At 41.5% G+C, this 24294-nt stretch overlaps 2 protein-coding genes across 2 annotated transcripts; both read right to left on the minus strand.

Annotated features, from left to right (window-relative positions):
- Nucleotides 1-1193: 1193 nt before the first annotated feature.
- On the minus strand, nucleotides 1194-7679 carry LOC118078000 (vomeronasal type-2 receptor 26-like). Its single transcript, XM_060269886.1, has 5 exons — nucleotides 7536-7679; nucleotides 5657-6517; nucleotides 4254-4481; nucleotides 3589-3715; nucleotides 1194-2092 (listed from the first exon to the last, which is right to left on the minus strand). The coding sequence occupies exons 1-5, from the start codon at nucleotides 7677-7679 to the stop codon at nucleotides 1194-1196; spliced, it is 2259 nt and encodes a 752-aa protein (XP_060125869.1).
- Nucleotides 7680-11499: 3820 nt separating this feature from the next.
- Nucleotides 11500-18494, minus strand: LOC132591306 (vomeronasal type-2 receptor 26-like). Its single transcript, XM_060269382.1, has 5 exons — nucleotides 18351-18494; nucleotides 16771-17643; nucleotides 14187-14408; nucleotides 13750-13876; nucleotides 11500-12401 (listed from the first exon to the last, which is right to left on the minus strand). The coding sequence occupies exons 1-5, from the start codon at nucleotides 18492-18494 to the stop codon at nucleotides 11500-11502; spliced, it is 2268 nt and encodes a 755-aa protein (XP_060125365.1).
- Between the last annotated feature and the right edge of the window lie 5800 nt (nucleotides 18495-24294).

Consider the following 24294-nt stretch of genomic DNA (forward strand, 5'->3'; position numbering starts at 1 on the left):
GTCGTTGGTTCCACCCCACATTGGGCATAAGATTCCTGCATTGCAGTGGTTGGACCCTCATGGCCCTTTCCAACTCTATGATTCTATGATTCTGTGGGAACAAGAATTCATACAGATAAAACAGGGTTTGATCTTATGAATCAGGGAAAGCCTGCACAAAATCACAGGGTTGTTGTTGTGTATTCTTTACAAGATTTCAGTACATTCTCATACCGCCAAAAACCCTAACAGACATATAGAGCATATAGACAATATAAGGACAGAAAAACCTTATAACTATTAAAATACAGGGTTTTTTGGTTGCTCATAGATCTGCATTGCTGTGCTACAGATCATTGGGCAGACTCCACCCCTTCTGGCCTGCCTGCCGGAAGAACTTGAATTTCGTGGTGAACTGGAAATGAGGGCGTCTTTGACATGCCAAGGAGTAACTCCCCCATTGGATTGGACCTGCGGAGTGCTGTGGCTACTTGCCCTTGCCTGGCTGTTCAAACTAAGGCATCTCCCCTGAATCCCTTTTACTGGATACCACAATTCTCACCAAATTGAGTAAGTAAGAAAGAAAACTTTATTATATTATATTAATTATATTATATTATAGATATATTTTTACATAACAGTATGTAAAGAAGATCGCGCATGGGTGGAGGGAAGCAATGGGTCTTGGGGGAGGGAGATGAGGGCACCAATTGAAAAATTGTTAAAGATATATAGAATTTAAGAGATTGAGAATAAGGAATTAAAACAAGGAGACAAATATTAAGGAATATTAAAATAATGGAATCTGAGAAGAGATTGGTATAGTAAATGAAAGCATGAGACTCAAGGTATTGCCATATATGATTTTATTTTGGATGTAAAGTCTTTTGTTGTAAAGATTGTACACTAAATGATTAAAACAATAAAACGCCCCCCCCCAAAAAAAAAGAGAAAGAAGGAAAGAAAGAAAGAAAACTTAGCTCCCAGTGCAATTAAAATTAATCATGATTTTTAATGGAAATAACCGAATCAACAATAAAGTCCCATTTACTAAAAGAGAATGCACCATTTCGACCTATGTTTAATTGGAAGTTAATTTGCTTTGAGTTCAACATGATTCCCCTACAGGTGTGATTAAGCTTACATTGAAAATAGACCTGAATCATAAATTTGAACCAAAGAGCTGGCTTAAGGCTATTAGGGATTAACATTCTTTACTTTTTCCTCATAAGCTGTTCTTTGTTGTTCAGTTCTGGTCTTATCAAAATGATGTAACATTTTGGGGTGAAGATGCAACCCAGTAGTCCCAAACTGGAGGCTAAGATAGAGAAGATCTCCACAGCCACCATGGACTTCCCCTTGGTGCTCAGATAGGATGGAATAAAACACAACCAAACACTGCAGAACACCATCATGCTGAAGGTGATGAACTTGGCTTCATTAAAGCTGTCAGGCAACTTCCTGGCTAGGAAGGCCACAGCAAAGCTGACAATGGCCAGGAAGCCCATAAAGCCCAGGACTGAGTAGAACATGATAGTGGAACCTTCATTACACTCCAGTATAATTTCTTGCGTCATGGAGTGCATGTCCGTATCTGGGAATGGAGGAGAAGTTACCAGCCACACTGTGCAAATGGTAGCTTGAATAAAGGAGGAGGATAGAACAATGGAGCTGGCCAGATCTTTCCCCATCCAGGTCCTCATATTGGATCCTGGCTTGGTGGCCTTGAAAGCGAGAATCACAATGACAGTTTTGGCCAAGATGCAAGACATTGACACTGAGAAGATGATGCCAAATGCAGCTTGTCTAAGGAGGCATGTCAGCTTTCCAGGTTGCCCAATAAATAGCAAAGCACAAAGGAAGGAGAGAATGAGGGAGATGAGGAGAGTGTAGGTGAGGTTCCGGTTGTTGGCTTTGACTATGGGAGTGTTTCGGTGCTTAACAAATATCCAAAGCACCAAAACTGTGGTGGAAGAAAAAGAGAGGGCAGCAATGGCGATGCTGCCGCCTAAAGATTCTTCAAAGGACAAGAAAGTTATATATTTTGGAATGCATAAAGTTTTGTTATTATTTGGATAACGATCTTCTTGACACTGAAAGCAGTCGTCCATGTCTGAAAAAGAAAAGTAAAACAAAGCCAGTGAATGTTCTTCTGTTTCTTCAGGCCTAGCATACAAATGATGACATTTGTTTCATAATTAGAGGGAGATGAGGAGCGTGTAGGTGAGGTTCCGGTTGTTGGCTTTGACTAATTAGAGTTGATTTCCTAGCATGCAATGTCTACTTACAGATGTAGTTATGGGCTTAAAATATGTAGGGGACTGGTCATGAATGCACTGGTCCCACCTCTCACATCCCTGTGCATGTTGACCATGCCCACTCACTGTTACATCATATATTGAACAGGAAAGGGGTATTCCAGGTGCATTTGGCTTAATGTGTTTCAGTGGCATAGCAGGAGTTGCCAGCACCCGGGGCAGCATGGAGGGGGTGGGAGGGAGGGAGGGAGGCAAATGGATCGTGTACACATGCACATTCAACTACCTTGGGCTTTTGAACACCTGAATATAATGTGTATGTATATAGATATACTGTAAATACAATTCCTAAACACAATAAGGATCTCCCCAAATGAATTAAAGCACCAGGAAGACCCAAATATGTAAAATGTATATTTTCCTTGCTGTAACAATACAGCATACATAAATAGATAACGATAAATAAGTCCACTTTGACTTTAGACCTTATATAGTCTGCATGTAGTTTAAACAGATTCTTACCAGCACATCCAGACAGTGTTATATTTAATCAGCATTATATATTTTCCACCCCATAAGATGCACCTGACCATAAGACACACCTAGTTTTTTAGAGAAGGAAAGGGGGAAAGCCCTGGGTTTTTGGGGATCACCTCACAGTTGTGCAGTTTCTTTTGCAAAGGAAAAAAATCCTGGTTTTATGGAGTACTGCACAGTTCTGCAGCTTTTTTAGGAAAGGAAAGGGAGCTGTTTCAACAGTTTCCAGACAGATAATCTAATCATCCAGTCAAATGTCACTGAGGAAACAAACAGCCTTCATCTGCAGAACATTCAACAATGGAGCCCTGGGCAAGGGGCTGGGGCCGGAAAGGGAGCTAGCGATCGCCCACACATTCACTCCATTTCCCCTTACTTTTTAGGAGGAAAAAAGTGTGTCTTATGGACCGAAAAAATGGTACTCTTTATAGTCACCACACACAGAAACACCGGGGGGGGGGTGGAGTAGAGCGAGAGAGATATATATATATATATATATATATATATATATATATATATATATATATATGGCTGATATGAGCATTTTGGTCAACCCTGCTACACACACAAATAATTCCCAAATTATGGGTTTCCTTTTTTGTGTGTCATCCCTGGCCATTCTGAAACAACCATATTTTCTGTATGGCCTATAATACTTTTTCCCTATTGGGAACAATAGGACTGGTATAGACACATCAGCAAACCCCACTCCTTCTGGACTTTGAATAAATTTTTAGACTTGAGTGAAATGAATTTCTAATACAAACATCTGCCCAAATGCTTGACATATTCCATTAAAAAAACCATTTCTTACCTATCTGGTTTGAAATCTTTCCTTCTGGACAGGGAAGACAATCATAGCAACAAGGGGGCTTTCCCTCTTTCTTCTTTCTACTGTAACCCAAAGAGCATTTATCATTGCATAGAGAAAGCGGTTGGGCCTGTTGATAAATGAAAGAGGCTTGTTTTAACAGTTATGGGGAAATAGTGTTTCGAAAGCTCTGTGATGTTTTCGCAAGAAATGGGTGACTGAAGAAGGGGTTGCCATTTATTTGTGCCTACCAATGTATTTTGTGAAAAATTAGTCCAGTGACTGATGGCTGGACAGAGTTTCGAAAGCTACTGTGTTAAGTTCATCCATGAAATTCCTCAAAAATTCCCCTTTTCTAGATCCCGTAAGTCCCCAACATTTTCACAATTTGAGAATGCGGCCATACATCTTGTTTGGGGGTGGGTGGGAGGAATATCACTAAGTGATGCAGCTAAATAAGCAAGTGGGTGATAAAAGTGTGGGGTGGGGGTGGGGTGGGGGTGTTTGCTTTTCCAGCTTCACTTTCGGTTTCAGAATACTTGACATGCAGAATTTGTAAGCAACACTGGACTAGGCAATGAACTACTTTTGCTTTGCTTTGAGGTTTGTTTGTTTTAATGCAGAAAATAAGGACATACCTGTAGAAATGTATACTGTACAGGCCCTACCTGGTTAAATCTGTCAGGCCATATGATGATATCATCTGAAATTGCGAACACTTTGTCTGTGGGAGCATTGGGGTCTATCTTTCCCACCTTCACTCTAACAAAAGACTGGTTGGGGAAAATAACCCAGTTGATAATATCAAGTCCACCTAATAATTCCCCATTTTGGTCAAAGGAAATTGTTTCCCCGGCACTGTTGTTAAATGAAACACTTCTCAGAAAGTGGAGCATCTAAACAGAGGGGGAAAACACATTGACACCATGACAATGCCGATGATCAAATTAGAGGCAATATAGAAGAGCAAATAAAAGAGGTGCTGTCATTGTAGATTTGTTCCCTGAGCCAATCTTTGGGCTTATGCAAGCATGAACTAATAAAAAGGTTGAGACTTGCAGGGGGAGAGGAGGGTATGTACTCAATGTCTGCTTAACCTCTTCTGTGCTGAACCAAAACTCTTCATTTGTAGGCTTCAATTCATTGACCCCAGGGTGTCCCAAACTTGGGTATCCAGCTGTTGTTGGATTACAACTCCCATCATCCCTGGCTAACACGACCAGTGGTCAGGTATGATAGGAAGTGTAGTCCAAAAACAGCTGGAGACCCAAGTTCTGGAAACCCTGATTCACCCTAAGCTGACTCGCCCAACTGTGTGAACATCCCAATAAGCTCGACCTCCAAAACCTCCACTTATTAGGCAAAATTGCAGTGTGGGAGCTGTGGACATACAGTCAAATATTATTTGGAAAACTTTCATGATCAGGGCTCCCAGTTGCATAGAGAAGCCTTCGCCTGTAAAGCTTCCTATATCTTCAAACAATAGAGAGGTGCCTGTGGTATGAAGTCAATGGCAATGATCACCTGTGGTGGTGAGGCCAGTGCCCATAGGACGACTCCCCTTTTCATGTATGCTTTGGATACATGGAGAAAACCATGTCAAGGGAACACGTCAAGGATGCATTCTTAAGAGAGAGAAAATCCAATATACTGTACATAAAATCATAGAATCATAGAGTTGGAAGAGACCACAAGGGCCATCCTGTCCAACCCCCCTGCCAAGCAGGAAACACCATCAAAGCATTCCTGACATACATATACAATAATAAATTAAAACTGTCTTTCTTTTTGTAAAACATCCCAGTGACACCCAAGGACAGCTACTATTAAGAAAGTTAAAGAAAATGAAGAGCGTAATGCTTAAAACAGGCATTGGCAAACTCCGGCCCTCCAGATGTTTTGAGACTACAATTCCCATCATCCCTGACCACTGGTCCTGTTAGCTAGGGGTGATTGCAAATTAAGGCAGTGCTAGATGGCCCACCACTAATGTCTAAACAATCGAGGATGGTTTGTTTCTTCACCCATGGATAGGGTGAGATCTATAATAGTTTTAAGTTCAGAACTTTACCTGCCACGGATGTAGATTAAGAAGCTTCCATTTTCCTTCATCCACTGTTGCTCTGCGCTTCAATCTGGTTGAATGCATGGCATTGAAAGCATGAGCGATAGCATAGACAGCGTTGTATATGCAATAGCTGTGGCCAGTCATTGTCATTTCAAAAATAGATGCAGGAAGAGTTTCCAGCCTCTCCTCTCCAGTGCAGATTTCATCAACCTCCTGGTCAACCATGGATATGGGGAAGAAACATTCAAATGCCTTTTCCCAGAAGACCCTGATGAAGCCATCTTCTGTTTCTAAAGCAGGATTTCTCATCTGAAGAAACTGATGGAACCCCAGCACCTCCTCTGAGTGGACAGCAAAGGATAGCGCACCATGCAGGATGTCGACATTCCACCTTCTTTGAAGAGGAAGGGACGTGAAAGCCATCTCAGCTGTCATAAGCCATACTTTACCTTGGCTGTTCACCCATATATCATAAAACTGTAAATACTGAATACAATTTCTAAAAACTATCATAGTGTGAGTCTCACCATGGAAGACCACCACATTGGCTTTGCTTCCCACGATGACCCTAAATGTTTCAATCGCCTTCTGCAACATTTTTTCAATCTGACTGGAAAAATCTATTTGGGGTAATTTCTCTATGAAGTCAAAGCAGATACCATTCTTGGAAAAAACGGGAAGCATGTTCTGTACAAATATCTCTGTGCTTGCGACACTGAAATAAAGCACTCCAATCCATGTCCACCCAAAATGCAGCAGTAATTGGAGAAGAGCCTTGTGTTGATTGAATGCACTTGGAAACATCCAGTACTCAAACGCAGCTTGGGGGTTGCTGTTGGTTTCTGGAGCGGAGCTATAGGTGAGCTGAAGAAAATCAAGAACAACGAGAAGAGTGGAAAAGGTATTTTCAAAATAATAATAATATTGAAATATCATTTTGCAAATTTGTTCTTTTTCTGGCTATGTACACATTAGTGGTTTGAAAAAGCAGCGAAGTCAGTTCTCCTTGCTGTGTTTTGAGCAGCATTTTAATGTTGCTGTACAGATAAAAGAGAGGGGGGTGTCTTCCCCTGGTCTCCATTACCTGATTTTCCACACTAAATATAGTGATACATTTGCCAAAATGTAATGCTTATTTCCAATCATCCATTGAGGTCATAAACAGATTTAATATTTGATGGCTACGGTACTTATTAAGCAGAAGGACTAACATATGACTATGTCACTAAGGGGCCATCTTTTTTAAAAAAGAAAGAAAGAAAGAAAGAAAGTTGATGCAGAGGACTCCCCCCCCCCCATGGATTGGCAGTAAAGATTCCACAATTATGTTTGACCTACATTCCTGCCTGACTCTCTAGCACTGCTTCTGCATTTCTCAATCATCTGAGGTATTTAAGGAGAGGTGGGTGTCCACATGCCAGGAATGCTGTGGGTTATTGCAGTGAACAGGGAGTTGGACTAATAGAGGTCATAAAAGGAATATTAGGAAGAAGAGGAGGAGGAGGAGGAGGAGGAGGAGGAGGAGGAGGAGGAGGAGGAGGAGTTTGGACTTGATATCCCACCTTTCACTACCCTAAGAGGTCTCAAACCACTCACAATCTCATTTCCCTTCCTCCCCCACAACAAGAACTCTGTGACATGAATGAGGCTGAGAGACCTCAGAGAAGTGTGACTAGCCGAAGGTCACCCAGCAGCTGCATGTGGAGGAGCGGAGACATGAACACTGGCAGTTTGGAACTGCACATGAAGTCAACTTAAGGATTATTTTCCCTTGGTCTATATTTGTTCCTTAAGCAGCATGCAGCCTGAAACCCTATGATACTCCTCTTCCTGCACCCACCCCAGATTTATAAACTCCCAGGTCCTTGGGTAGCCAACTTACACGTGGAATCTTATAGTTGTTCAGAATGACTGCCATGTGGAGACAGACATTAGAGTCAGGTCCCCCAATGACCGCTGCCAAACTGTTCTGGGGTTCACATTTGTAGTTATGGATAAATCTTCCCCGTGTGCAGAGAACTTCCATAGAGGCTTGAAGTGTAGATATTGGTTGGAAATAGTTCTCATAGATGTTGAAACCCAGGGTGAAATTGGGTAAGAGATGAGTGTTGCAATTTATCCCCCTAACAGCAAATACAAAGGCCAGGATGTTCTGGTAATTCTGAGTCAGAAACCTACAAAGGAAGTTTGATTATTTTTAAAGACTGCTTTCCACTTCTATGATAAATATCAAGGTGGTCACATCATGAAAATACAAGACAATATCTAGTGGAGTGAGAGACAATGCTGATCATATTCAGAATGGATCCATTGGAATAAACAGATACTCATTTCAAAGGGTCTCCGCTCAGTATGATTTAGTTGGCCGTCACCTATGATCAAGAAAATCCAGGTGTCATTGGTTTTTTTAAAAAATCAGGGCAAAAGATACCTCAAGATCACATGATCAACAACAGGAACTGATAATAGTGGCCATGAAAACTAAGAAATAAGTGCATTTCTAACATCAAGTGAAAGCTATCTAAAGTCCATAGCAGCCCAGGTGCCTTCTAAACATGTCATGGGGGTAGCACATGTTCTGACAAGAGTCTCTCAGCCGTGTGCAGCAAGTTCAAGAAATTAAACAGAGCTTACTGTAATGTAAATCTGAGAAATAATGCCAGCATCAGTGAGGTCTCATGATTGATCATACTTACAAATAACAGGATTGAGCTTAGCAATTGTACACTCAACATCAGAAATCATCCACATGGTTAGTGAGAGAAGTAATGTTACAGAATATCTGCATTTATTATTACTTTTAATACTAATATTGTCATCTACTCCACCACAGCAAATAAGAACATACCAAAAGGTAGCGGTAGAGGCAGAATGCCTTTCTAAAAAGGAAGTAAGGAATGCAGTCAGGTCATCCCCCTATTGAAGCTACAGCTCATCCTCATAGAAACATCCTGAGATTATTATCTGAAAAGATTTTCATATTATTATTATTATTATTATTATTATTATTATTATTATTATTACTATCATCATCATCATCAAAACCTAGCTCCGTACATGAGCTCATCAACTACGTCCTGAGAAGGATGTTTTGTGAATGTTATCTGGTAAGAAGATCTGTAGATCTGTGAAATAATGCACCCAAGGATGAGATCACCTGAGTGATAATAGTTGTGAAGAGTAGGAGCATGCTCATCCCTGCAAGATTTAAGAACAGGAAGTCTGCAACCAGCTTGAGGCAGCCACACTAATGCCAGTATTCCAAATAGAATCATCTTTGGTGATAACCATCCAGTAAGAAACCATTTTATCAGTTCCCACATTATCATTTGAGTGCCTATTAGTTTCCTCATCTGAGCCGAATAATCACTCAGTCAGCTGAGCTCGAAAGCTGGGACTTTCAAGAGTGCAGTTTATTAGCACTCAGACCGATTGCACAGCAGGTGTTAATATCTAGCTTGAGTCAGAATTTACTATTTTGCTAGTGGCCAATAGAATTCCCCATGATATTTGCAGAAGCGGTTGTAATCACAGTTGATTTGAGAATTACTGGGGAGTTAATCACATGTTTAGCATTTACTGTGGAGGTGCAGAAGAACATTTCCCCCCTGACATATCAGCAGAGGTCAGTAGGCTTCACAGCCCTCCCCGGTGAGGCAACAATAAGCTCCAAAGCCACTAAAGGCCACTAAAAAAGAGTAGCATTGAGAAACAAGCAAAGACTAACATACCACCCTATACCCGGGGGTCTCAGAGCAGTTGAGAGAATATCAGGGTGGTTCACAGAATAATCTGGCATCAAATGGTAATGGTACCTTAAAAAGTATTCATTTCCTAATCTCAGCCCATGGGCCCATAAGATAATAGGAACCATTGCATTTTCTCTGGTATTCAGGGACCAAGAAAAGGAGACTTATTCCATAGATACATAGGCCAACCATTAAATTATGTTAGTGACTAAATCCTGCTGTTGATCTTTTTAAATATATATATATATATTTATTATATAGTAACATTCACATCACCATCATTATTTTCCTTAAGACAGATGTTTTTAAAACATTTAAAAGCCCTTTTGTGGGTGGGAGAACAATCCTGCTTTTCTTTCATGACACTAGACTTATTCTGGTGGTTGTAAAAATTACGTTATGACAGACCCAATCCTGAGATGTCAAAACACCAGGCCTGGTAGAGAGGCAGTTTTCTAATTTAGTTGGGGTGTGTGGATAGTTCCAGCCAAAAATCTGGGGAGCCTTCTCGCCCTAGGTCAAGCTTTTTTCACCAATCCTTTTTCTCCACTCAAATGTGGATGAACACAAGGCATGCCAAACACGTTGTCTTGCAGGTAGGTAGCCGTGTTGGTCTGACGTAGTCAAAACAAAAATTAAAAAATCCTTCCAGTAGCACCTTGCAGACCAACTAAGTTTGTCATAGGTATGAGCTTTCGTGTGCATGCTAAGGTGCTGCTAGAAGGAATTTTTTATTTTGTTTCGACTATGTCAGACCAACACGGCTACCTACCTGTAACTGAAACATTGATAAAGATGTTGAATAAGACTGGGCCCAAGACAGAACCCTGTGGCACCCCACTAGTCACTACTCTCCAGGATGAGGAGGAGCCATTGATGAGCACCCTTTGGGTTCAGTCAGCCAGCCAGTTACAAATCCACTGAATGGTAGCATTGTCTACCCCACATTTTACCAGCTTCTTTACCAGAATATCATGGGGCACCTTGTCAAAGGCCTGGCTAAATTCAAGATAGGCTATATCCACAGCATTCCCTTCATCTACCAGGCTTGTAATTCTGTCAAAAAATGAGACCAGATTAGTCTGACATGACCTATTTTTCAGAAACCCATGCTGACTTTTAGTGATCACAGCGTTCCTTTCTAGGTGCTCACAGACCGTTTGCTTAATGATCTGCTCTAGAATCTTTCCTGGTATTGATGTCAGGCTGACTGGGTGGTAATTTTTCTCTACTCAAATGTTTTTTCTCCACTCAAATGTGGATGAACACAAGACATGCCAAACACCTTGTCTTGAACTGCAGGCCCAAAGGAGGGTTTGACGGGGGGAGGAACCATGAGAATGGCCAGATCCAATGCTTTATTAAATAAAGGTGTAAACAGACATCAAAGCGTGCAGAGTCACACAGTTCTTAAAGACATGGGACAAGAATTATGGAATATTATGCCAATATGTGATCACAAGTGGAGAGAATTGTGGACACAGATGGGAGAATTTGCTATTATTCGGTATGGAGAAATGGCAGAGGGAATTAATGAAGTAAATTTGATACGTAGGAAAAAACACGGTTGACCTTTACCAATAATAATAATAATTTGGGATCCCCTCTTGGACTTTTCATGGGAGAAAGAAATGAATGACTTTGAGACACTTTGACTTAAAAGAAATATTCTTTAACAGAAAGTAGATAAGATGGTGTTATCTGGACTGAATGTCTTAATCCCTCACACACACACTTTTTATGTAACCAGCAGATGGAAAATCATTAAGTCCTTTTTCTTTTTCTTAATTGTTTCTTTTCTTTTCTCAATAATTTCTCTTCTTTCTTTCCCGTCTTCTTTCTGCTTCCTTCTCTTCCTCTTCTTGTTTCCTCTCCTTCTTTTTTTGCTTTTTTGTTGTCTCTCTCTTTCATTTTCTTCTCATGATTGGGGCTGCAATAGTAGTGTAACTTAGCTGAGGATAAGTATATTTGGTTGGGATTGCATTGTGAGTTTCATGGATGACAAGGTAGGTATTTAGCGATGGCTAAATTTCCATGGCTTACAATGTGATTAAATGATGAATAACGTTAGTTGGGTTGAGTACCACATTACAATCATTATTTTCTCCTCTGTATTAGCTGCTCTCTGCTGTTCAACTCAGGCCTAACCATAATTATATAGCTTTTTGGGAAAAAGATACAAACCAGTAAGCCTGCACTGGAGGACAAGATCGAGAAGATCTCTACAGCCACCATGTATTTGCCCTTAGTACTCAAGTAGGTTGGAACAAAGGAGAGCCACACACTGCAAAACACCAGCATGCTGAAGGTGATGAACTTGGCTTCATTGAAACTGTCAGGCAACTTCCTGGCTAGGAAAGCCACACTGAAGCTGACAATGGCTAGGAAGCCCAAAAAGCCCAGCACAGAGTAGAACATGAGAGGTGAACCTTCACTACATTGCAGTACAATTGCATCAGGCATTGTGTGCATGTCCAAATATGGGGATGGAGGAGAAGTTGACAACCACACAGTACAAATAATGGCTTGAATCAGGCAGCAGGAAAGAACAATTGAGGTGGCCAGGTGTTTCCCCACCCATTTTCTCATTTTAGACCCTGGCTTGGTGGCCCGGAAAGCTATGACAACAATGATGGTTTTAGCCAGCACACTTGATACAGCCACAGTAAATATGAAGCCAAAAGCAAGTTGTTGGAGGAAGCAGGTTTCCTTCTCAGGTTGGCCAATGAATAGCAAAGCACAAAGGAAGGAGATCAAGAGGGAGATGAGGAGAGTGTAGGTGAGGCTCCGGTTGTTGGCTTTGACTATGGGAGTGTCCCTGTGCATAATGAAGATTCCCAGCACCAGAGCTGTGATGAAAGACAAAGAAAGAGCAAGAAGAGCCAAACCGAGGCCCAATGTTTCTTCATAAGACAAGAAAGTTATATATTTTGGAAGGCATGAATCCTGGTCATTGTTTGGATACTGTCCATCTGGACATTGAAAGCAGGCAACCATGTCTGAAAAAAGAAAATGTAGTTTTCAAAACACGTTTCATTTTGTTATACATGCTCTGATATCGGAAAAACCCAAATGAAGGCAAAAAAGGTCAAAACATGAAAGAAAGTCTTGCACCTAAATGCTCAGAGCTCAGTGGCACAGGAAAATGCCAATGCTGCTTTTTGTCCAGGGGTGCAATGCCTCTGCTGCCATCTTGCCTGAATGTATATATCAAAATATTTGTTTGGTTTTAGTCAAGTGGTATAATATACTGCCCTGTTTAGGGAGGCTTTTAATGTTTAATAGATTATTTTATTTCATGGGCGGGGTATAAATAATAAATTATTATTATTATTATTATTATTATTATTATTATTATTATTAAATCAGTCTGTATTCCCTTGTCAACGATCACCATCAAACTGAAATGATTTATAGAGGAAAGAATCATTCTGTTTGTATTGTCAATTGTAATTCAGATTTGTTAAGTATAATTGGTTTCATTCACACTAAAATGGGACTGCCTGTTTGTATTGGTGAAAGGGCTTAACTCGAGGATTCCATTGAAGCTAAAGGCGTGCAACAGGAGCTCACCCCGTTGTGTGCAATCGAACACCAATCCCTTGAAACTAAAGAACAGCAAGAAGAGCTCTCTCTGTGATTTAACCAAGTTGATAATTAACTGGTTGTTGTTCTCTAGCAGTTAACATGTGAGTGAATAACATTAAATCAGGTGATAAGGGTTTTTGGTTGAAAATCTCCATTTTGAAAGGAGTTACCTTTGCATTTCTTTGTTTTCAAACTTTGTGGAGTGAGGATGTAAATGAAGGTCTCCAAGTAAGTACCTCCAGGCTAAAGCGGCTGGATGGCAGGCAGTGAAGCCTGTGTGTGAGTGTGTGCGAGAGAGCTGTTTGCCAGCTTTGAATATAAATTAAAGTTATTTCTAAGCTGGACAGCACAAGGTATTGTGAGGATATTTTTTTATGTATCATTGATGTTTTTGTTTTGTTTTTGAAGAACGTTCTGCAAGTAAACTTTTTAATTAAACATATGGGCCTTGACAACATTTTTATTCCAAAAGGACTCTGTTTTCATGTATCTAAACTGTTCAATATTAGCATCACCAATAAAAATTGCCTATTCATTCTTCATGAAATAATACAATAACTGAAAACACTGCTAACCATTATAGTTCACTTTTTTCTGAGCTTTGTTATAGAGTTCAAATCCAAAAATCAGTATGAAAATATATGGAAAACTGAACTACAAACATTTTTTAGCATCGTTAGATAAATGAGTTTCAGCCTGATATGCATCCAGTGGACTACATGCTATACTTCTGAGAACTTTATACATTATCATGATTACCCTTCTGGTTGGAGATCTTTCCTTCTGGACATGGAAGACAATCATAGCAGCAAGATGGCTTCCCCTCCTTCTTGCCCTTTCTATAACCTGGATGACAATTGTCATTGCACAGAGAAATGGGACGCGACTGTCAATAAAGGAAAGCACAGAATATTTTAACATTCAAAAAATAGATTTAGATAGTTTGTATCATATAGTTTAATCTACAGCTGAGAACGAGGTTGAGGTTGGCATGGCATAATAAATTTGCTTGAGTCTTAGGAGTTGCTTTCTATGCAGTATGACTGATTGAACTTCCACCTTGGTTGGTTGATAAATGAGCCTCATCTAGCTGACATGAGAAAGAGGCAAAGTTGGTTCCAATTCTGAAGAATAAGCCATTTTTAAAACTTTGGGGAAATAATGGGAACCATCTGAAAAGTTTTGTGGACCCTTACCTGGTTATAGATATTGGGCCATACAATGGCATCCTCAACAATAGTGAATGTTTGAGGAGCATCTGGGTCTATGTTTCCAACTCTGACTCTAAGAAAAGATTGATTTGGGAATGTGACCCAATTTATAATATCAAATCCAGCTTGTAAGGCCCCCTTTCGATCAAATGAAACCTTTTCCCCAGCACTGTTGTTAAATGAAACATTTCGTAGAAAACATTGGAGCTAAAGGGAAGAGAGAGAGAGAGAGAGAGATCTTAAGAGAGATGCAAGGCAAGAATACAACACACTTCAAACTAGGATCAATGGGCTCTTTAAATGATCAGTGCAGGATGTGGCTGTTGTCTTTGTCCATGGAGTTTTCTTGGCAGGGATACTGGAGTGGCTTGCCAATTCCTTCTCCAGGTGGATCACGTTTGGTCAGAACATAACTTCTCCAAGTTATTTAAGCCCCTTCGCCACGACAAGGCAGTGATCCATGAAGCAGAAGACATCAAGAAGAGCTGGCAAGAATACACAGAGGAATTATACCAGAAAGATATGGAGGTCTCGTACACCTCAGGTAGTGTGGTTGCTGACCTTGAGCCAGACATCTTGGAGAGTGAAGTCAAATGGGCCTTAGAAAGCATTGCTAATAACAAGGCCCGTGGAAGTGATGATATTCCAGCTGAACTATTTAAAATTTTAAAAGATGATGCTGTTAAGGTGCTACACCCAATATGCCAGCAAGTATGGAAAACTCAGCAATGGCCAGAGGATTGGAGAAGATCAGTCTACATCCCAATTCCAAAGAAGGGCAGTGCCAAAGAATGCTCCAACTACCACACAATTGCGCTCATTTCACATGCTAGCAAGGTTATGCTTAAAATTCTACAAGGCAGGCTTAGGCAGTATGTGGACTGAAAACTCCCAGAAGTGCGAGCTGGATTTCGAAAGGGCAGGGGAACCAGAGACCAAATAGCAAACATGCGCTGGATTATGGAGAAAGCTAGAGAGTTCCAGAAAAACGTCTACTTCTGCTTCATTGACTATGCAAAAGCCTTTGACTGTGTCGACCACAGCAAACTATAGCAAGTTCTTAAAGAAATGGGAGTGCCTGATCACCTCATCTGTCTCCTGAGAAATCTCTATGTGGGACAAGAAGCTACAGTTAGAACTGGATATGGAACAACTGATTGGTTCAAAATTGGGAAAGGAGTACGACAAGGTTGTATAGTGTCTCCCTGCTTATTTAACTTATATGCAGAATTCATCATGCGAAAGGCTGGACTAAATGAATCCCAAACTGGAATTAAGATTGCCGGAAGAAATATCAACAACCTCAGATATGCAGATGACACAACCTTGATGGCAGAAAGCGAAGAGGAATTACAGAACCTTTTAATGAGGGTGAAAGGGGAGAGCGCAAAATATGGTCTGAAGCTCAACATCAAAAAAACCAAGATCATGGCCACTGGTCCCATCACCTCCTGGCAAATAGAAGGGGAAGAAATGGAGGCAGTGAGAGATTTTACTTTCTTGGGCTCCTTGATCACTGCAGATGGTGACAACAGTCACGAAATTAAAAGACGCCTGCTTCTTGGGAGAAAAGCAATGACAAACCTATACAGCATCCTAAAAAGCAGGGACATCACCTTGCCGACAAAGGTCCGTATAGTTAAAGCTATGGTTTTCCCAGTAGTAATGTATGGAAGTGAGAGCTGGACCATAAAGAAGGCTGATCGCCGAAGAATTGATGCTTTTGAATTATGGTGCTGGAGGAGACTCTTGAGAGTCCCATGGACTGCAAGAAGATCAAACCTATCCATTCTTAAGGAAATCAGCCCTGAGTGCTCCCTGGAAGGACAGATCGTGAAGCTGAGGCTCCAATACTTTGGCCACCTCATGAGAAGAGAAGAATCCTTGGAAAAGACCCTGATGTTGGGAAAGATTGAGGGCACAAGGAGAAGGGGACGACAGAGGATGAGATGTTTGGACAGTGTTCTCGAAGCTACCAACATGGGTCTGACCAAACTGCGGGAGGCGGTGCAAGACAGGAGTGCCTGGCGTGCTATGGTCCATGGGGTCACGAAGAGTCGGACACGACTAAACGACTAAACAACAACAACAGCAGGATGTGGCAGTTCATTGTTCCAAGCAGGAAGCCAGTGATGTTCTCCTCCACAGTACTATGAGCTCAAGCAGGGCAAACCCCCTTATTCCACGATGTTCTTTGTCTTCTGGAGGCTACTGAACATGCTTTGGTGTGTGGGGAGTTGCTTTCTTATACTATTAAAAATATGTGCTTTTCTGCATATTGTGGAGTTAACCAACATGAAAAACAAACTTCGGCCACAGTGACATTAACCAAACAGTATGAAGGTGCAAAGACCAGCTTGCTCATTGGGCACTTATAACCCTCAAAATTGTCTCCTGCAACATGACAGGCTGGTTCACTTGCCCGCCCAGGAGTCTGGATATCTATTTTACTGTGTTTACTGTGAACAAGAACACCAGAAAACAAGTTGAAAAATGGGTCCGTGAGAAACCATGTCTGCAGCTGCCCCAAACCCAGACTTGGCACAGAGAGTGACCACTCTTCTTTTACCTGCCATGGGAGTTCAGTGAGAAACTTCTTTCTCTGTCCTCTCTGTCCTCTCTGTCCTCCGGCAATTGCTTTCTTTTTGGACTTGGACAAATCCATGGATTGCAGGGCATGGACCATAGCATAAACAGCCAGGTAGATGTTGTAACTGTGAGCAGTTGCACTCATTTCAAAAACGGATGCTGGAAGAGTGTCTAGCTTCTCCTTCCCTGTGCAGAATTCCTCATTTGCCATGTCTACCTTGGTGTCAGGGAGAAGACAGGTAAATGTATGCTCCCAGAATACTCTCAGAAATTTGTCTTCTTTTTCTGAAATGGGGTTCCTGTTCTGAATAAATTTATGGAATCCTAACACCCCTTTAAAGTGAACTGCAAAAGATAGAGCACCATGGATGAAGTCTATGTCCCACTGTCTTTGCAAAGGAAATGAAGTGAAATCCATTTGAGCTGTCATAACCAGGAGTTTTGCATTCTTTTGGCCACTACTGAATTTCCAAACCTCGATCAATATTCTCAAGATTAGCATGGTCTGAATTTCACCATGCACAACCACCACACTGACAGTGCTCGCCATGATTCCCACAGCCATGTTTATCCCCTTGCCCACAATTACACCAAAAGCACTGGAGGATCCTTGTTTCGGTAAACGTTCTATGAAGGCAAAGCAGATGCCTCTTTGGGAGAAGCTGGGAAGCACATTCTGCACAAACCTCTCTCCGTTGTCATCATCCAGATAAACTACCCCAATCCATGTCCACCTGAAATGAAGAAGTAACTGGAGAATCCCCATATATTGGTGAGCCCCATTTGGGAACATCTGTTGGATGAAAGCACCTTGTTTTTCAGTATCCAGTGCTGGGGCGGAACCGTATGCAAGCTAAAGAAATATTAAAATAAAACAGTAAAGTTCTCATCATATTATCATGTTCTTGTAGGTTAATGTGTGCATATCCGGCAAAACAGCTACTACCAAAGCATAGTGCTTCTCACAAAGTATCACCTGAGAAGCATCAACCTTTTCTTTTGAACCTTCTGCCAATCAAACCTCATCTTAAACTCTGATGGTACCATAGATCAATGCCAAAGGGGTTTGCTGCTCATGCAACAGGACTTTGTGTCTCTCTCGTCCTCTGTGTCGCCTCCAGCATGCCCCTTGGGTTGCGCAAAAAAGGCCCTTTAAGAATCCACCTGAGTGTGCTTCAGAAACAGGAGGGGATCCACCAGACTTGCAGCTAAGACATGTCTGTGATCAGACCTGGCACCTCTTGGAACATACACAGCTGTCCCACCAACTTAAGGGCTATTGTTGGTAGTGACCCAAAGGTACAGACACTCACTGCCGTCAGAAGGCTGGGATGGGTTTTAAAAAAATAAAATTAAGATAAAGGTATATATAGGCTTTGAAACAGAAATCTCTGTTTATGCCAAATGGATCTGAGATAATGTAGACATTCTCCCTATAGTCAAGTTTTCCTGCAAGGCTTCCAGTGTGATTTCAGCCACATCCATTATAACCTCCAAACCACATCTAAAAAGCAAGAGAAGCAACCCGTAGTTTGCTCTTTGCGCATGAGCAAAGCTTACCTGTGGCATCTTGTAGTTGCTCAGGATGGTTGCCATATGGAGGCAGACATTGGAATTAGGTCCCCCAATGACTGCTACAGGATTGCTACGGGTGTCACACTTGTAGTTTGGGATAAAATTTTCCTGAGTCGAGAGAAGTTCCATTGACGCTTGATAGGTTCCACTTGCGCTGAACTGGCTATTATAGATCTGGAAGCCCAAAGTGATGTTGGGTAAGAGTCGAGGGTTTAAATTGATTTCGCTGACAGCAAATACCAAAGCCATGATGTGCTGGTAGAGCTGGGTCAGTACCCTGTAAGGAGAGTTACATACCACAATATGGTTCATCTGCTTCAGATTATATTGGGCACAATTCTATACATTACATACTTAACTGTGGCATTTCGTCAAGCTATGTATTACAGCTCATATACAGGAAAGAGCTGTTGACTGTGGTAAGGCAGCCACTGGCATTTTATCCCATTTACTCTTCTCAATATGCATCTAATAATGACACTTGCTGGAAGCTAAAGAAGGCCAAGTTTGAATAGCAATTAGGGAGGCTTTGTATTTCTTAAATCAGGTCTATTCCAATTCTTGAAATTATCAGATACCATATATTTAACAACAGAAGATATACTGAAAGTACTCGGATGAATTTAAAACCATAGGGTTGGTAATGATTGCCTGTAAACTCTTATCTAATCCAGAATATCTAATACACAATACAATTTAAAATTTCATTCCCCTACAATTTAATAGTAATAATAAAAATAAAAATAATTCATTATTTTTTCCCCAGCCACTCTGGGCGGCTTCCAAAAAAATATTAAAATAAAATGGTCTGTTAAACATTAAAAGCTTCCCTAAACAGGGCTGCCTTCAGATGTCTTCTAAAAGTCTGGTAGTAATATTATCAGTTACATTTTATAACTCCTTACATGATATCACCAAAGAGCTCAGTAGAGGGAGGTTTTTGAAATGTCATTGGACTTGAAAATACAAAGTTTTGTGAAGAGATGCCAGCAATATTGAGATCTCCAGGCTGATAATACTTGTGGAGAATAGGAAGAGGGTCACTGATACTACATTTAGCATTTGGAAGCTTGCACACTGCTTGAGGCAACAACACAAATACTAACACAACTAACACCATCATTTAATATTAAAATCTGATTTCTAGAAAGAATTTCACCTATTCCAGCATTGCTATTCAAGGAGCTGTGGATCCTGGAATTAGATTCAAATGGCAACTTATTCAGCAGATGTGACAATTTGCATTTCAGAATGACGGGGCTCTGCCTGTCTCTTCCTCTTTTCTGAATGGTGCAAAGGGATATGGATGGTTTATTCAGTGTCAACACATAGTTTTCCTCATGACCATGGACAATCCCCAGGAACTTTGAAAACAAGGAGAATTAATCATAGTTAATTTGATAATTACAGAGGAGATAATAAACTTATTCAGAACTCTAGCTGCTCCATGAAAATGTTCAGTTGATCTAAACTAATTGAATACAGTGCCTACAAAATTGAAAGGGACTTAAATTATTACTAGTTTGCCACCTTGTTTTCCATGGGGCCTAATTTCAACTCACTTGGTATGGAACTGATTCAAGCAAATATGATGCAGTGTGAAGTTGCAGCAAAGAGATTGATGACGTTGTGTCTGTTTCTAGCTTTAGTTCTAAGTTTCACAGGAAATAATACAAACCTATATTTCACTGTTGGTTTGTAATTTAGCTAGTGCCCACTAAAGGTCTCCAGGGAATTGGAGAAAATGCAATCACAGTTAACCTGATAATTAGAGGGAAAATAATCACTACTCAGACTTCTAGGTTCTCTAAGACATGAAAAAGAAAACATGTTTAACTCAACATAATTTTCTTCTCTATAAGAAAAATGAGGTATTCAAAAAAGACTCTTTCGAATAAAAATCATTGTGCAATATATTTATATGTAGAGCTGTGTTAAAACCTTTTTAAAAAAAAAGCAGCTGTCCAACATAAAGCGGTCTCCCTTCAGTTTTCATCTAAAAGGGGGCATACACCTCCCAAAACTCATGTTATTTCATATGTGTGATCACTATGTCTGCCAAAATGAAACATTTTTTCAAATTTTCCCATATGATGGAAACGCCAAAGGGGAGTGAAAGTTGCAGGTGTAGTTTTGTGATTTACAGGCCAAGCTCCTTATCCGGTTGAATTATTTTACAAAGGCTAGATACCGGTAGTCACATTGTTTTCCAAGGTAGAATATTTAAGTACAAAAATGTTGCTCTTGCCTATATTCTGTGCTGTTTCTTCAGAGCAGAAATGTATTGGTAGGGTTGTAGTTTTCTTAGAATCAGAGAATTGTGGGTTGGGAGGGAATATGCAGGAATATCCAACTGCCCCATGCAGGGACCGAACCTGTGACCCTGACTTTATCAGCACCACACTCTAAACAACTGAACTATCCAGCTGGATGATAAACTACCTGTTACCCAGTTATATTGCCCAACAAGCCTTGCTGGATCAGACTGGGAGTCCATCTAGTCTAGCCTCCTGTTCCCACATAAACCAGTTCTTTATGAGGCACCCACAATACCAATGTAAGTTGAGCACATATATATTGCTGCAGGGGGAAAATCTGTCAAAGAAAAGTGAGTGGGGGCAGGAACCAGGAGAAAGAAAGCAAGGAAGATCTTTATTTGTCTTTTCACAGAGTGTAACTTGTCTCCCGTCTGTCAAGATAATCTGATAACGTTTGCTGGTTGCCCTCACCTTGGCCATTCTGGGCCATGCTGTTGAAGTAGTAAATACCTTAGTTATTGAATCCAATTCACAGACATACTCTGTACATACACAAAATATGCCCTTTTGACAGGATTTGAAGGATTTGTAAGTGAAAAGAACTATTGGGAGAGGTTTTTCCAAGACATTCCCTTCTGCAGAAGAAATATTTGGGGTCATTAAGAGTCAAGAGGGCTTCAGGAGCTAGTCGGGAAGGGCTGGGTGATGGGCTACGCAGGGTGGTGAATGCTTCTCCCTGTGAGAGAGCTGTCCCAGACCCGCTGGTTGAGCAAGTGGTTGCTGAACAACTCCAGGCATGCCTGGAAGAAACAGACCATTTGGATCCCTTCCAGTCGGGATTCAGGCCTCATCATGGGACTGAAACTGCCTTGGTCGCACTGGTTGATGATCTCCGGCGGGCTAGGGACAAAGGTGAGAGCTGCTTCCTAGTTCTGCTGGATCTCTCAGTGGCTTTTGATACCACCAACCATAACATCCTTCTGGACCATCTAGAGGGGTTGGGAGCTGGGGGCACTGTTATACAATGGTTCCGCTCCTTCCTCCTAGGCCGTGTTCAGAAAGTGGTGTTGGAGGATGAGTGTTCAGACCCCTGGGCTCTCACTTGTGGGGTGCCTCAGGGTTCCGTCCTCCCCCCCATGCTTTTCAACAACTACATGCAGCCGCTGGAAGAGATCATCAGGGGGTTTGGGCTGGGTGTTCATCAATATGAGGATGATACCCAGCTCTACCTCTCTTTCAAATCAGAACCAGTGAAGGTGGTGAAGGTCCTGTGTGAGTGTCTGGAGGCAGTTGGAGTATGGATGGCAGCTAACAGATTGAGGTTGAATCCTGACAAGACAGAAGTACTGTATGTGGGGGACATGAGGCGGGCAGGTGTGGAGAACTCCCTGGTCCTGAATGGGGTAACTGTGCCCCTGAAGGACCAGGGGCGCAGCCTGGGAGTCATTTTGGACTCACAGCTGTCCATGGAGGCGCAGGTCAATTCTGTGTCCAGGGCAGTTGTTTATCAGCTCCATCTGGTACGCAGGCTGAGACCCTACCTGCCCGCAGACTGTCTCGCCAGAGTGGTGCATGCTCTAGTTATCTCCTGCTTGGACTACTGCAATGCACTCTATGTGGGGCTACTTTGAAGGTGACCCGGAAACTACTACTAATCCAGAATGCGGCAGCTAGACTGGTGACTGGGAGCGGCCACCAAGACCACATAATACCAGTCTTGAAAGACCTACTTTGGCCCCCAGTACGTTTCCGAGCACAATTCAAAGTGTTGGTGCTGACCTTTAAAGCCCTAAACAGCCTCTGTCCAGTATACTTGAAGGAGCATCTCCCCCCCCCATCGTTCTGCCTGGACACTGAGGTCCAGCACTGAGGGCCTTCTGGCGGTTCCCTCCCTGTGAGAAGTGAGGTTACAGGGAACCAGGCAGAGAGCCTTCTCAGTAGTGGCGCCCGCCCTGTGGAACGCCCTCCCACCAGATATCAAAGAGAAAAACAACTACCAGACTTTTAGAAGACATCTGAAGGCAGCCCTGTTTAGGGAAGCTTTTAATGTTTAACAGACTTTTGTATCTTAATATTTTGTTGGAAGCCGCCCAGAGTGGCTGGGGAAACCCAGCTAGATGGACCGCTTCTTGTTCAGAAGTGTGCAATCTTTGTTCACCAGGCTTCTTCTTGCCCCCTGCTTAATCTTACGTGGCCCACAACATAACCTGTGTTAAACTACATGAAGAAGGTTGGGCTCCAGATAATGTTCACCTTTTTCGTGCAGGCTAGTCCACTTTTCGTGACTATTGGCTGTTTCCCAGTCAGCTGAGCAGCACAAGGGGCATTGCTGGAAGAGGACGCTTTTGAACCTTCCACCTCCCAATTCTGATGGAAATTTCCCATCCATCCACCCCTGTGCTGCCATCAAGGGTATCGCCTACTTTTACTTCACTGCAATTAAACAAAACCCTACTGGAATTGTGAAACCTCAGTTCATAATATAACAATGGATACTTCCATTTGCACTATGAAAACCTAGCCCAATTTGGAATGTGCACACAATCTTGTAAACTGGCTATCATTTAAGAGCCTTTTTCTTTTCTTTTTGGACACCACAAAGTCCTTGTGGTCTTTATTTTATTTTTTTACTGTTAGTCTTTTGATGTCTTATTAAGGAGGATGAAATAGGAACTGTTGCTGACGTGTGATGAACACCTCACCCCCACCCCCACCCTGCCTTGTCTCAGAGACTGCAACGCTGTGAGGTTATTATCTCTCTTGCAATTATGGCAATAACTATGATTACTTCTCCAGTTCTCCAGAGAGTTCCACTGTCCAGTTGCAAAACATCAAAGCAAGACAGAGGGTTGCTTTTAATATCATCTGCACCATTCAGAGCTGGGGCTTGAGGTGCAGAGAGCTGTATCAGTCTGATTGCTAATACTTTGTATCATGTCACCCTGGCTTCAGTCTTCTGAGTGAGTGTGGAGTCAAGCCAGAGACTTGCTGATGTAGGAACAGGTTATTTTGTTTCTAGAAAGGAGGTTTTCATGCAGTATGGTGATATTTGCGGTGTTGGTATTAGTACTGCTTCCTCAAGCAGTGTGCAAGGTTCCTGTTTCTAGATGCCATGTTAGTCACCCTCTTCCTATTCATCACAAGTATTATCAGTCAGGAGACCTCATAATTGGTGGCATTATTTCTCATATCTTCCGGTTTTTAAGTACGTTTCACTTCCGAAACCGTCCCTCTCCTGAACATTTTGATGATCTCATGTAAGGAGTTGGGTTTTCTTAAATGTACCCTATCTATCCTGATAATATTTGTTGCTGGTCTGATTCTGTTATGGTCTTCAAAATCTAAGGGGCCTATTTGCCTGTAATATGGTTTGTTGTATTCAATCTGTAGATGTTACAATGCCTGCAAATTTTATCCACATTGGTCAAAAGAGATGGGGGGCAGTTATAGCTTCTTTAAAGAAATAATAATAATAATAGCCAGTATCAGTAACATAGCAGATAACCTGGGTTTAAATATATTGCATGTGCTATCTAAAAGCTACCAAAAGGGGGGGTATTGTTTGAATAATAGGCATGTAAGTCAAAAGTTGAGGTTTGAATGTCAAGATCAATTCATATGTTCCTCAACCTTGGCCATATAGTGCAAGAATGTTTAGCAATTGAGTATTG

Source organism: Zootoca vivipara, chromosome 17 (assembly GCF_963506605.1).
Source record: "Zootoca vivipara chromosome 17, rZooViv1.1, whole genome shotgun sequence".
Classification (NCBI taxonomy): domain Eukaryota; kingdom Metazoa; phylum Chordata; class Lepidosauria; order Squamata; family Lacertidae; genus Zootoca; species Zootoca vivipara.